The sequence below is a fragment of the Aspergillus aculeatus genome (genome assembly GCF_001890905.1).
Source record: "Aspergillus aculeatus ATCC 16872 unplaced genomic scaffold ASPACscaffold_16, whole genome shotgun sequence".
Taxonomy (NCBI): Eukaryota; Fungi; Ascomycota; class Eurotiomycetes; order Eurotiales; family Aspergillaceae; genus Aspergillus; species Aspergillus aculeatus.
Window position 1 is genome coordinate 559,309 of NW_017962991.1, and position 12,482 is coordinate 571,790.

The 12,482-nt window shown below is 50.8% G+C and overlaps 3 protein-coding genes across 3 annotated transcripts; 2 read left to right on the forward strand and 1 right to left on the reverse strand.

Annotated features, from left to right (window-relative positions):
* The first annotated feature begins 2,362 nt into the window (after positions 1 to 2,362).
* Positions 2,363 to 3,605, forward strand: ASPACDRAFT_125242 (uncharacterized protein). Its single transcript, XM_020196804.1, has 2 exons — positions 2,363 to 2,668; positions 2,743 to 3,605. The coding sequence occupies exons 1-2, from the start codon at positions 2,510 to 2,512 to the stop codon at positions 3,382 to 3,384; spliced, it is 801 nt and encodes a 266-aa protein (XP_020052903.1). The 5' UTR covers positions 2,363 to 2,509; the 3' UTR covers positions 3,385 to 3,605.
* A 986-nt stretch (positions 3,606 to 4,591) lies between these two features.
* ASPACDRAFT_46736 (uncharacterized protein) lies at positions 4,592 to 5,163 on the reverse strand (the record flags this gene model as incomplete). Its single annotated transcript, XM_020201833.1, has 2 exons — positions 4,592 to 4,680; positions 4,734 to 5,163. 2 exons carry the CDS (start codon positions 5,161 to 5,163, stop codon positions 4,592 to 4,594), a joined length of 519 nt encoding a protein of 172 aa, XP_020052904.1.
* Positions 5,164 to 10,317: 5,154 nt separating this feature from the next.
* Positions 10,318 to 12,390, forward strand: ASPACDRAFT_46737 (uncharacterized protein; the record flags this gene model as incomplete). The annotated part of the gene is made up of 2 exons (XM_020201834.1): positions 10,318 to 10,777; positions 11,786 to 12,390. 2 exons carry the CDS (start codon positions 10,318 to 10,320, stop codon positions 12,388 to 12,390), a joined length of 1,065 nt encoding a protein of 354 aa, XP_020052905.1.
* Between the last annotated feature and the right edge of the window lie 92 nt (positions 12,391 to 12,482).

The window sequence follows — 12,482 nt, forward strand, 5'->3', positions numbered from 1 at the left end:
AGCAGAACTGATTGAACTGGCATGTCCCACTGAGCATCAGTGTCCGGGCCCGAGGAACGTAGTCAAAACTGTTGTTGCTGCGTTGATACTAGCAGTTGCTATCCCCAGCCGAAAAACGAGGCATTTTGTGCAAGTCCCGCTGCTATTTAAAGCCCGCACATACCTGGCCAGTGAGTTGGTCCGTGAACGTGGTGAAACATTCTGCTCGAATTATTTGCCTATCACCCTCCTCACGGTTACCTGTTGTCTACGGTAAGTGTGAGTGTGTTCCCCCGAGACAATTGACCTGGCTGGCGGGGATGGCTCACGGAACGGACGGAATCAATGGAATGAAGATCCCCCAAAGCTGAAGCGCCAACGACCGCACTATCAGCCCTAGTGAGCCCTATCACTCTGTCGGTGGTGGTCATTGGATGGATTGTCCGGTTTGGAGAGTGGAGAACCCAGTTAGCACGGTCGACGGTGTGGGGGCGGATTTACGCGTGATCTTTTTTACTTTTTTTTTTTTTGTTTCACTTTGTGAGAGGGAGAGGGGGAGAGGTGCGTGCCAGGTGCAGTGGTCAGACGAGGGTTCTGGAAGGATTCTATTTCACGTAGTGTTGGGATTGGTGGTAGATATCTTAAGTTACTGTAGGGTAGTGAGATAGATTGATGATGGTCTGGGTGTATGGTGTGAGTTGTCCACGTTTTCTTGGGGGAAGGAACAGGTATGCATGCCGAATACGAAGTGCTAGACTAAAGAACAGGCAGCGGTGAATTGGAGCCTCCTGACGGGGTTGACAGTACTGGGATGACATTGTGATTGGCACACAGGCCGACTCGTAGGGCAGAGGGGTGGAGAACACACTGGTTCCTCACCGCTCCACTCTTACTGAAAGCCCTATCGATGGAGCCCTTTTCCCTCCTTGCTGGCGTCGCCCGATTCGCCAGCCCGCCTATGTCCGACACTAAGGCTGGCCCGCTAGGCCCCAGATGGGCCCCCGATTGCTGGTAGCGTAGCCAAGTCGGCTGTCTGAAATTGAAATTGAGGGGTTAGAGAGTTGGTGGTCTGGTGCATAAATACCCTTCCTGTTCCCGAGGGTTTGCGGGTTGAGGTTTTTGTTCTACTTTTCTGTGTTTTTATCGGATATCTGAGTCGAGGGTTTGAGTGATCCAGCTTTATTTATCTTAAGATAACTACAAGTACCACAAGTACCACAAGTACCACAAGTAGCACAACTACTACCACCACCACCACCACCACCACCAAAATCATTGTCTCACAATTACAACCTTCAAAATGACCCCCTCAAGAGCCACCCAGGTCCACGATGACCACTCCCACAAGCGCACTTCCTCTTCCTCCTCCTCTGCCTACTCCCGCAAGAGCACCGAGGACTACCGCCGCTACAGCGGCACGGTCAACCACTGTGGCCGTCACTCCAACGACTGGCTCTTCGGCGGCTTCAGTCTGCGCGACACCGTGCGCGGCGGCGTCGACCGCCTGCTGCACAACCACCACACCAAGGATTGAATCCCAGTGGGGCAATACCAAAAGACAAATCAAGAACACAAACCACAACAACAACAACAACAACAACAACAACAACAACAACACCCACGATCTCTAGATCCTCTTCTCACAAAGGGTTTCTCATTCCGAAGAATCTTCCGATCTAAGTCAAGGGTCCCTCCACTGCCACTGCAAGTAAACTCGGGGGTTGATTCGCCCTGCTTAGCGGAACATGAACATCATGGAGGCAGAAAGGTCACCTTGCGATCTTCGTCTTCGTCTTCATCCTCGGCTTCATATCCCGGCGAGGAGAGTTCGCGGCAGTTCATTTACCGTTGATGGGTCTTGAGGTGCGAGCATGTCGCTTCATATGGATGAGAGTAGTGGGGAAGGTCGTGAGGGGTTAAGTCCTGCCTTGGGCAGGGGAACTGTTTCTGACCTCGCGGATCGAGAACTATGTGCCAGTGTCATGAGCCTATTGTCGGGCCTACGGACTTCGGAGTACTGGGCAGACTTCATGGAGCTCCGATACTCTGCTTGAGCTTTTGGCTCGTTTATGTTGGAGGGATGCCATGTGCATGTTCTGCACCTGAGTTATGTCTCTATTCGTTGGTATAGATCATCTGCTAGAATTGAGTGGATTGGGTGCATATGTCGATTTTTATAGCAGTTATATTAGTACTGGAAACTGGTGTCACCACTACTCATATTCTTTGATTGTTCCTCTAGTCCTATTTGTTAACATACACCAGTCCAGAATTTGGATGTTTCTGACAGTCCCGGTGGATGAACATTGTATCCGACCACTAGTAATAATACCCAGAGCCGCGGCTTATCATATATAGCTTGTACCAGTACTATACCCGCCCAACCCAACCCAATCCCCCGCTCTCGAATTTGTTCCTGAACTAAAGATGTCCGTACTCGAAAGAAACTCCACTTCCGACGGATCGACCCGCGACACCAGCCCTCAGTCCTTGATCATCATCTATTAATATCTGGATCAGATCTCACAAGATGTCGCTCACCTCGACGGCGGTTCATGACTATTACGAGATCCTGGGGATTGCCCCTAGTGCAGACTCCCATGCGATCAAGTCCGCGTACAAGAAAATGGCCCTGGCCAAGCATCCAGATCGGAAGCGGGTGCCCAACGCGACAGCGGAGTTCCAACTCGTAAGTAAGCGGTGGGCCGGCTAACGATACCTTTGCCTTTTCAGAAGCGTGAGCATTGACGCGGTCACAATCAGCTTAGGGAAGCCTACGAGCAGCTTTCCGATGTCGAAAGACGCCGGGAATACGACAGGTTATATCGAACAAGGATACGTCCTGCAAAATTGAGCAATCAAAAACAATCCGAACTTGGCAGACGACTGCGGCAGCTTGAGGATCGGCGCATTGACCGTCAAATATCGTTGTACAATTCCCGCAGGGATCTGGTCATGCTGCGCATCACGCTGAACAGTCTGAAAGGACAGAGAGAATTAATCCAGAAAGAGAAGGCCAAGGAAGAGTCATGGTGGCGGTACCTCTGCTCCTTCAGGCCCGGAAACGGAGCCGAATATACGCGACAACTGCATCGGCGAGATGATAAGCTTGTGGATGCGATTGGGAAACAATGGACGAAGGAATGGAGCATCGACCGCAAATTGGAGGAGGTGCGTGCTCTGGAGAAAGAGCTCGGAGCCATTTCTTCGGCCATGGAGGAGATTCGAGTGGAGGTGCAGAGGATAGAGGACGAGTGGAGGGAATTGATACTCACTCAGGTCATGGAAAGAGTACTCGCGGAATCGAGAAGGAGAAATCCAGAAGCTGCTTGGGGGCGGCCATCGACCACCCAGCCGGAGTTCAGAGGTGGGAATGGATATCGCCATCCATGGTGGTACTACTAATCCCGTTACAGTGCGGTTTGATTCCGATGGAAGTGACGTTGAAAGTACAGTACGCTTCAGTCGAGTTGACTAGCAGTTATCAAACCTTAGAGAAACCTCTGGCATCGATTTCTGACCTGTATCTATGTGTCTTGCTGTCGCACGCCTTGTAAAAGGGAGTATACGAGCTCTTTACTTGGTATACATTGAGTTCTGTTTTATTCTTCCCGGTCTATATCTAGTATTCTTCATGGAGTTATACAAACATTGGTGATACGGTTGATAAAATGAGCCTAGCAAACCCAAAACAAGGGTAAAATCCCCTCTCCAGGAGGGAATGAATTAGATCTAGGATGTCTTTGATGGAAGTCCGTTATTGTAAGGGTCCACAGTACGGCAATGAGAGAAAACAACCGAAGAAGAGGCAAGCCAGAGAGGAACGACCATTCGGAACCACCGGTATCTACTCAGTTTATCCATGGTTTCGTACAAGGTGCAATTCCTTGCGGGACGCGGATGCTCTCAACGATCTACACAGCAGATTGATTGCGGTACCAATCCATCGAAGAAGGAAGAGCGTCAGTAGGGGGACTTGGTAAGGGGAGCATGCGAGCCTTCTGGACGTGTAGTCGCGTCGCCTTGGAATGCACGCAGATCTTGGGCCATCGGGATGGGATCGCAATGAAGGAATGCAAGGGCGGGAGCGGGGTCTCGAGGGGCTGCTTGGTGCTTCGGGTGGATGCGAAACGGGACGGGAGTGATTGTGGTTGTGATGCTGCTTGGTCGGTGGTGGTCATTGAGTTGTTTGGTGGTGGTGGTGATAGAGGGCTAGTGGCGACAGTAATATGCTTTTCTGCTCGTGGGATACAGAATGCCATCGGCTTTGGAGAAAAGAAAACAATCTAGTAAAGACCTAGGGGGAATGTCTTAGGTCTAAAGTTGTGGCATTAGTATACCGTAGAATGTTTCTTTCCATTGAATTAATGATTAAGATCTAATGATGACTGGCTTCCTGTATATGGGGTCATGCCCGGTGCGCATCCTCTCATAGCCTCTGGAAAAGGAGCTCCACACTGCTGGTAATCACGGCAAGCTGCCTTCTTCAGCGAGAATTGACTTGGAAACAGAGCCCACGGGAAAGGAAGAAAGAGCTCATAGCTCATAATTCACTCTAGAGATTCGCGATCAACGCGAGGGGCAAACGGTGAAACAGTGCCCGAGTTCAGCTTCAGGCAGCCTGCCATGCTGCGATATCTGCGACTGTGATATCGATGTTTTCTGATATTAGGCTCTGTAGCTTGGAGACTTGTGCAGGTGCTATCCCTCAATTAGTTATGGGCAACCTGGGCCAAACTTGACGGTATACGTACTTGGACGCGGAGGTGCAGCACCCGCTTGTACCGTGATAATTCCAGAATCAACATACTCCCTCGTAGATACACCGTTGGACGAAGCAGCACCGAGCATGACCCGCATCCTGAACCTCCCAGCCTGAGTGAACTTGAGAGGCCCGAACCGCGCATAACCGCTGATCGTATTCCCACTGCTGCTGCGCACACTGGACGTAAGCACTCCCGTAAGCCCCGGAGCAGGGGCGGTCCCGGCTTCGTTCCTGAGCGATATATGCGCAACTAGCTGCTGTGTAGGGGCTCTTGGAGCTCCTACCGGTCTCACCACAACAACCACTGGTAATGATATGGAAACCCCAGGGGAGACAGTGGTCGGAGGCGCGACCTCAAAATTGATTCCATACTCCCGACTAGAGCCTCCAGCATCTGCTCTTGCGTTGCCTTGAACCATGATTGTTTCTAGACTGGAGACGAAGCGCGGTCTATATGATAGACTTATGAGATAAAGATGAAATGCTTTAAAGTCGCTCAACAATGCAAGAGTTGCGATTCAACCCAAATAAACGATGAAGTATTCGTGAGAGGTACAAGAACGAGATGCCGTGAGAGGTCTGTGTGCTCAATTGACATTCATGGAATCTGTGGATAAGGAAAAGAAGCATCGATGAGAAGGCATTCCGTGCCCTTCATATATGCAACCCTTGAGCCTACCTATGGAGTAACTAGGGTGCAATATTGACCATATCAATCTGGGCCAGGTAAAATGCTCACCGTGTCAATGAACTTTTGCCACCACGATGGAATCAATTTCGCTCCGACCTTTGAAGTTCTAGTCCGGGCAGATCTGCATAGTGAAGTCTTTGGACCCCTGTTATGCAGGAGACTGAGAGGTTATTAGAAGTTAGGCACAGATAAGCCTGCACGATCCAGAAAAAAGGGCGCCTGCATCATCATTACCCACTAACCTGTGAGATCCATTGCTTTGACTCGATACTTTTACTTTTTCTGACCCTGCATCGAGTCTAGTTGCTTTTGTTGCCCCATCCGTAAGCGCAAACCTAGAGACCCATTTTAGCGTGACAAGCGAAGCGCCAAAAGACAACTATCACTGTCTGTCCCATTTCAATGGAGACGAAGGGTGCCAATGGCATTCCTGGAAATCCCCATGGCACCTCGCCTGCAATGGGAGATGTCAGATTGTGTACTGTATGGAATGACTGCATGCCAGGGGAGATGAATGTGAAGCTTAAACTGACTAAACAACTAGACCCGAGATTGATCGACTAGTCACGAACTATGGTTCGTCGCAGTCTTTCTTTTTCCGTTCTCCTTCCATCTGAAGAGTTGACCTCCCCAAGTTCCCTTCACTTTCCACCTCTTTCCCCGCCTACCTTCCAGTCATTCTCCCCTTTCTCCGTGGAAAGTCCGAGAGTCAGAAAAATTGATCACACTTGCGTTTGTCTCCTTGCGGCCAAAAACGATTGTACACTACGGAAGAACCCCCAGGGCCTTGTGATCGTCAAGCTACCGAAGCCACGTTTTGACAGCTTCAAATGTGACCTCCCGGGCAATCTTCACCTTCGCATCCTCGGCAAACACCACCAGATCGGAATCAAGCGTCTGTTTCTAAGCTTACACTGCTTCTGATTCTAGCAAATTACGGCGGTCGAACTGAAGTCCCGATTCGGAGTCACGTACACAGCTTGGCCAGTAAATTGATTGCAATTGAACTCAGTGGAACATGCCATAGACCGAAGCTAGTAAGGGATGATCTTCTCACATCCACCCTGAGAAAGAAAGCCAGTCTTGGTGACAGAAGCAGGAAAAGGAGAGGGAAAGCCACAGTCAATTCAAGGGAGACTTCGCCACACTACATGCCTGTTTGGGCCAAGCGCGATCGACCAGCCACAGCTCACCTCAGCCTCAGTATGGCGGAAATCGTGCATCGCGCAGATTAAAAACAATAGCCCTCCCTGATAGAGCAGATGTTACGAGCCCCCACCCCCCCCTAACGCTGCTGGCTCTTCCCCGCTACTGGGTCCGGATAACCTCTCCTCTCTTTCTCAATCACGGTACTTCTGCGGTCGGACCAACGGGCCATTATCCTTCGGCTTTTGTTGAGACATAGAGGGCCTATTGAGAATGAAACCTAATTGCATGAAACTCAATAATTGGGAGCCAATCCACCTTGCAATGCAGGCTAACGCTCTTGATTTCGCGCCCTTTACTTCCGGAGTCAGCCACGCACAGTGCGCTAAGATGTGCACACACACACACACGCACACACTCACAGTGGAGTCATTCGATTACGCGGATTACTATGCATCATCTGGCGCTGACGGAGAACATCACCACGGTTCTGCGCTGCCGCTAGTACAGTACTTTTGGATTTGGAGATGCAATCGCCGATTAGACCGCAGGATGGATGACGACATCCCTTGACTGCTGAAACAGGGCAGGGCGGCCAAATTCCGTATCTACATTGCTCATGCAAAGCAGTGAAACCGATGGCATTGTAATTGCTCTACATTGAGTCTCACTAATGGCTCTATCAGAGAATCCAGTGTTATCAAAACACGAAAAATACGAGCAAGTTATTTTGTCTCGTAAGCGGAGAACATCAACATGACGGAGGAAGAGAGGCCCCTCTTGACACCGAAGACCTCGTCATCGACGCCACGATTTGCTTTTTCCCAAATACCAGGACTCAACCCAGTACTTTAACCTGCAATGTAATGCGAGATGATCGGAACTACTGATTGAGTTCTAGTCCCATGCGCGGACGGTGTTGACCGTCCGAGGTCGAGGTACGCTCATTCCCCTTTGGGCTAGAAACGTGGTCCACCAGCCACAGATGGCTTACCAAGGATCAACGGCTCTAATTGTGGCGGTGAACAGGGGGTCACTCAGCACAACCCAGTGGAGTCCTTGCATTATGGATCCCTCTATACATTAATAAACAAACATCTCTCGTGGACCTTTGGACGCTAAAGCGTGGTCCACAGTGAGCTACTTGTGTAGCTGTCACGAGGGTGATCTGCTGTCGAATGAGGGTGTTCTGTACGGTCACTCTTCGGCTTCTGCTTGATGGCAGATCCCCGAGCACACACGACGAGGTCCGCAACCATAACTCAGGATGCACTAGCTTCTTTTCTTTTTCTTTTCTCCTCGTCTCTCTTGTTTCTATGCTCCTATCTACCTTGTGCGGCCTGAACCCCTCTTCTGAGTACCACATCCCGGCACCATCAACGATTCTATGATGATTCGGCCTTGGTTGGCCTGGCGAATAGGGATTGCACGGAAGCTGGGGCTAGGGAAGCTCGACTGCGAAAGCGTGTATCTTAGTTTGAGCCCTCAACGAAGCTAGCACCTTCGACTGACTAATCGACCACCACGATTGACTTACGTGCTTCTGCCATTTTCTTCCTGTTTTCTCAGGTCACCATAGTAAACACGGATAGCCTTTCAGCCTGCCTACGCAGAAGGCAGATATGCTTGACAAAGTTTGAGATCGATCTGAAGATCTGTTCGACATGCAGATGACACTATTTGTTCACCCGCGATCGACTGGAAGAGGTAAATAAGTCCGCAGAGTTGCTAGGTGTCGCTCCGGACGTTCTCATTTGTTCGATGGAGACAAAGGGAGAAAACCCGGCTTTGTTTTCCGTTCCCGCGCAGGTGGCGTAAAGATTCTAGACACGCTTCATTGACCGCTTGGACCTTCTAGGCTACATTCCTCTGCATTACCACTCATCATTCTTGATCATGAGATGCGCCGTGAGAGCTCAACGTCAAGTCCCCATCACCCTCTCTGTTCTTGTGGGCTGCACATTGGCACGATGATTGACCGCCAAGTCAGCGGCAGCAGCGAGCTGACATCAAGCCATCAGCCTCTCACACTCAGATACGAGTCTGACTAGTTGAGGCAACACGCTGTGGCGTCTGCAGCCGTGGACCGGAAGCTCTTAAGAATCCCCCGCTGCCAACCAGAACCTGGATGTTCGATCCGCAAAATCATCACATATGTCTTTGTCGTACGAGGGTCGCCGCCCTGCGCAGTCCAGCAACTTTCAGGATCCACCCCACCGTCTCAGGTCAAAGAACTTCGATTCCACTCTAAAGACCTGATCAAGGAAGCTCTGGCATTGCGGCTATCCTTGCATCCCAAGGATTGACTATAACTACAATAGGTACTACATACGGGATAGTAGCGTATAAAGTATTGTGGAAACATAAAGACAAACTGTCCGGGACCGGGGTTCAAAGTTGGCGCATGGATCAGATTCAGAGCTAGGCCGAATGCAAATGTCGTAGACAATGTGGAGTCCTGCCCTTCTCGATCTTAGTCTACTACTTTAGTTGCCGAACCTTGCTTTTTTGACGTGGAAAACAAGGAAAATCGTTCGCAAAGAGGGGCTCCCTTCTGGGAGGATTCAAAAAGTTCAATAGATTGAGACCGACGTAATATCGGGCCTCGGAGTGATTTTATCCCACTGTGGAGGGATATGTCGCCGAGAGAGAGAGAGAGAGAGAGAGAGAGATGAGGGCAAGAGAATCTGAACGAGCAGAAGGGATCGTAGTAAGGCTCTAGAGGTATTTCCGTCGATGGCTGTCAGCGAAATTGAAATGAGGCGTAATAGTGAGGCGAGAGACCGCTGCATCCTTTGCTTAGAGAACGGTCACCTGACATGTTCCCTGCACTTGAGCATCTGTAGCAACAGTCCTGGCAATTGTCCTGTATAAGATGAAGGAGAGGTTGGTGTCAGACTGCGCGCTGTTAGGAATACTTCTTAGCATAAGAGACGAGACGAGATGTAGGGGAGGTTTGTCACTCATCGCGCATACAATGACTTCCGAACGGTTCGATCTGACTGGTCTTAGGCTGATCAAGAACTGGAGCGAGTGATTGGAATCTCAACGAGTTTCTCCGTTTTGTGATCCTTCGGTCCTCGCCATGTTGTGATTGTGGTAGCTTTGGTTCTTCTCGGCATAATCGAAGAGTTTCTGGCGAGGTCGAAAGCCGTAACTGCATGTCAAATCACAGCTCGTGGAAGCTATAGATACATACCGAGGAATGAAGTTATAGACTGTCAGTCAGGTTCAAAGCCTCTAAGGTATTCCGCGCGCCAGGATCAATCGTTGGTTTGTTGCTGTCCGTCTTGTGTAGAGCTCCCGACTGTGAAGGCTACAGGTTTTGAACATAATCTGGATAGCTTGTCGCAGTGCTTGGTAGGGGCTTTGAATTAAGCATTCCAGCTCAAAGATACCTCAAGGATTGGTTCCAGGACTTTTCGCCAGTCCTTTCTGAAGAAGTCATACGAAGGCTAGGTAACTGGTCAAGTTTCCCCGGCAGGGAAGTGATGGAGCTCTCCCTACCGCCATGCCTTCCTTCCTCTGCGACGATGCCTCCCTAATACACTCAAGTCAAACACTCATGAAGTGGCTGAGGCGAAATTCACTTCCAACGATGCACGCAATAGTATTCTTATCAGAATGACTGCCTTGCTACGCTCCTTTCACGCGTCCGATGGCACCCGTCCTTATACAGCCATACTACCATGGTCCCTTCCTCTCTCACTCAACGCGAAGCATCGACACAGCTCCCATGACCGGCCCCAAGCGGTTCAGTCTCCGGGTGTTGCTGCAGCTGTTCGCAATCACGATCTCCATCTTCGTCCTCGCGGTGCTCTTCTGGAAGCTCGGGAGATTCTTCCGCCGCTTCACCCAGGCCAAAGTTACCCAGTATGGCAACGCGACCACTGCTCGTTACGCCCGGACCTGGTACGGTTGGGTACCAGTGGAGGGACATGCTGGACTCAAGAAGCTCTTCCGAACCTGTTTCGACAAGTTCTGCAGGTGGACGGCGTGGCGATCGTCGAACCAGGACTACAGCTGGGTGTGGTGGGATCCGGGGCAGAGGGATCTGAACAAATACCGAGAGACGAGGCGGCCGTTGCGATGGTTGCCTCGTTGGATCAGGAGTTATAGCTTCACTGCTGCCGATACTATCTGGAATCCTAGGCCCGCTGACCATGCTGGTGTCATTGCTGCGCCGAGCAGTAGTCGTCAGTCGCTGTCGCTCCGAATGGCCGGAGCACTTTCTTCTTGTCATACGCTGAAACGTGTCGTGGGGAATAGAAGCACTGTGTCAAGGACGAGTATCTGCACGCAGGTCTCTATCAAGGTCTATCTCCAAGATGAATGTCACGGAGCAGTGACGCGGCCGGAAGCTCCCGCACGAGCTTGGGATGGGTTCATGAACACAATAGGAGAGCTACGCAGGCCACCTCGCTTTCAGGTCGAGGCTCGAAGAACAATGACCATGAAGCATTCTTTTTGTTCTTTTCAGGCTGCCCCGTTTCAACGGAATATTCAAACTATCGCCCCCAGATTTTCGCGAAGTCTCTCCCTCCCGTGCTTCGACCCCGTGACGGAGCGCCTCAGGAGACAGGACGGCCTCAAGACACACTGGGCCCGTCATCATATGACCAGTCCTGATAACGACTCAAGAGTCAGGCATAAGTCTCGCTACTCGCACCCATATCGCCCATGCTGCACTCGGATGAGTAACCACGCAACCCATGAGGACTCTCTTTGTCCACCTCTCCGTGTCGAAAGACCCGACAGACTGACGGGACTTCTGTCAGATACCAGTCCCGTCCCTGGACTGTGTGACATGACAAGACACTGGAGTGGCCGGATATCGTCCTCAAAATGGGGCAGTTCACCCTTCGACAACAGAAGACGCAGTGCTGCCGCAAATGCTACGCCATTTCGGCATATGGCGTTCAATTCTGACATTCCGAGACAATTTTCTGAGACGGTATACTCTGAAAGTCTCTTCCACCAAGAAAGAAATATTTTGACTTTGCGAAGCCTTGACGCTGGAATAAATCAAAGCTTGTCGAGAGACTGCTTGCCAACTGGACCGAAAGGTCTAGGGCTTGAGCAGAGTTCACATGAAGGCTTTGCATTTCGCCAAAAGGCAAACGTGGAAGACCTTAATGTGGACCAACCCAAAGTTTCTGGCATCGGACTGGCAGATTGTGATTTACGGTTGATAGCTGACCTAGACCGGAGGCTTGAGTGGCTCTCCAACCAGCTCATCCCCGGACGCAGACCGTACCATTTTGCCTTGCTTGCCAATCACTGGCTGAATCCAGAGACATGGATTGTCATTGACCCTCCTACTCGAATCTCTATTGATGCTAGGCGCCGACTGGGAGATCCAAGATTCAATGACCCATACCCAGCCCCTGACTGGACCCCGAAGCCGAAATACCCCAAGCTGCAACGCAGAACCGCCAATGTCCCGAAAATCAATTCCTGGAGAGCAGCTGTAAATCGGAACAGACGAGCGGGCGGCCTGGACGATGTCATCAAAGGTGTTGAGCTATTTGAGGGTTCAGACGACGCACCCCCGGATGGCAAGGTTGACCCTGCATGCTGGATCCTTCGTAAACCACCTAAAGGGTTCAGCATGTCCTCTCGCCAGGGGGCCGTTTTCTATGAAGGAGGAGCAGGCTGGCAAGAGACGCTAGATGACTGGCAAAAGGTTCGCCGTGGCTATCGAATCCGGAAGGCGATCCACGAAGGAAGGGCAAATCGGAGACGAGCAAAAGAGATTGCGCTTGGTATTACGAGATATTATCGACTGGGCATCTCCAAAATCTCCTGATATCTGGCTACTCGCGGGTAACAACATAATCAAGGGACCAGTCAGTAGCGCGCCACTTTGACACAGGAAGTGTGATTGATGGCAACTCTTGC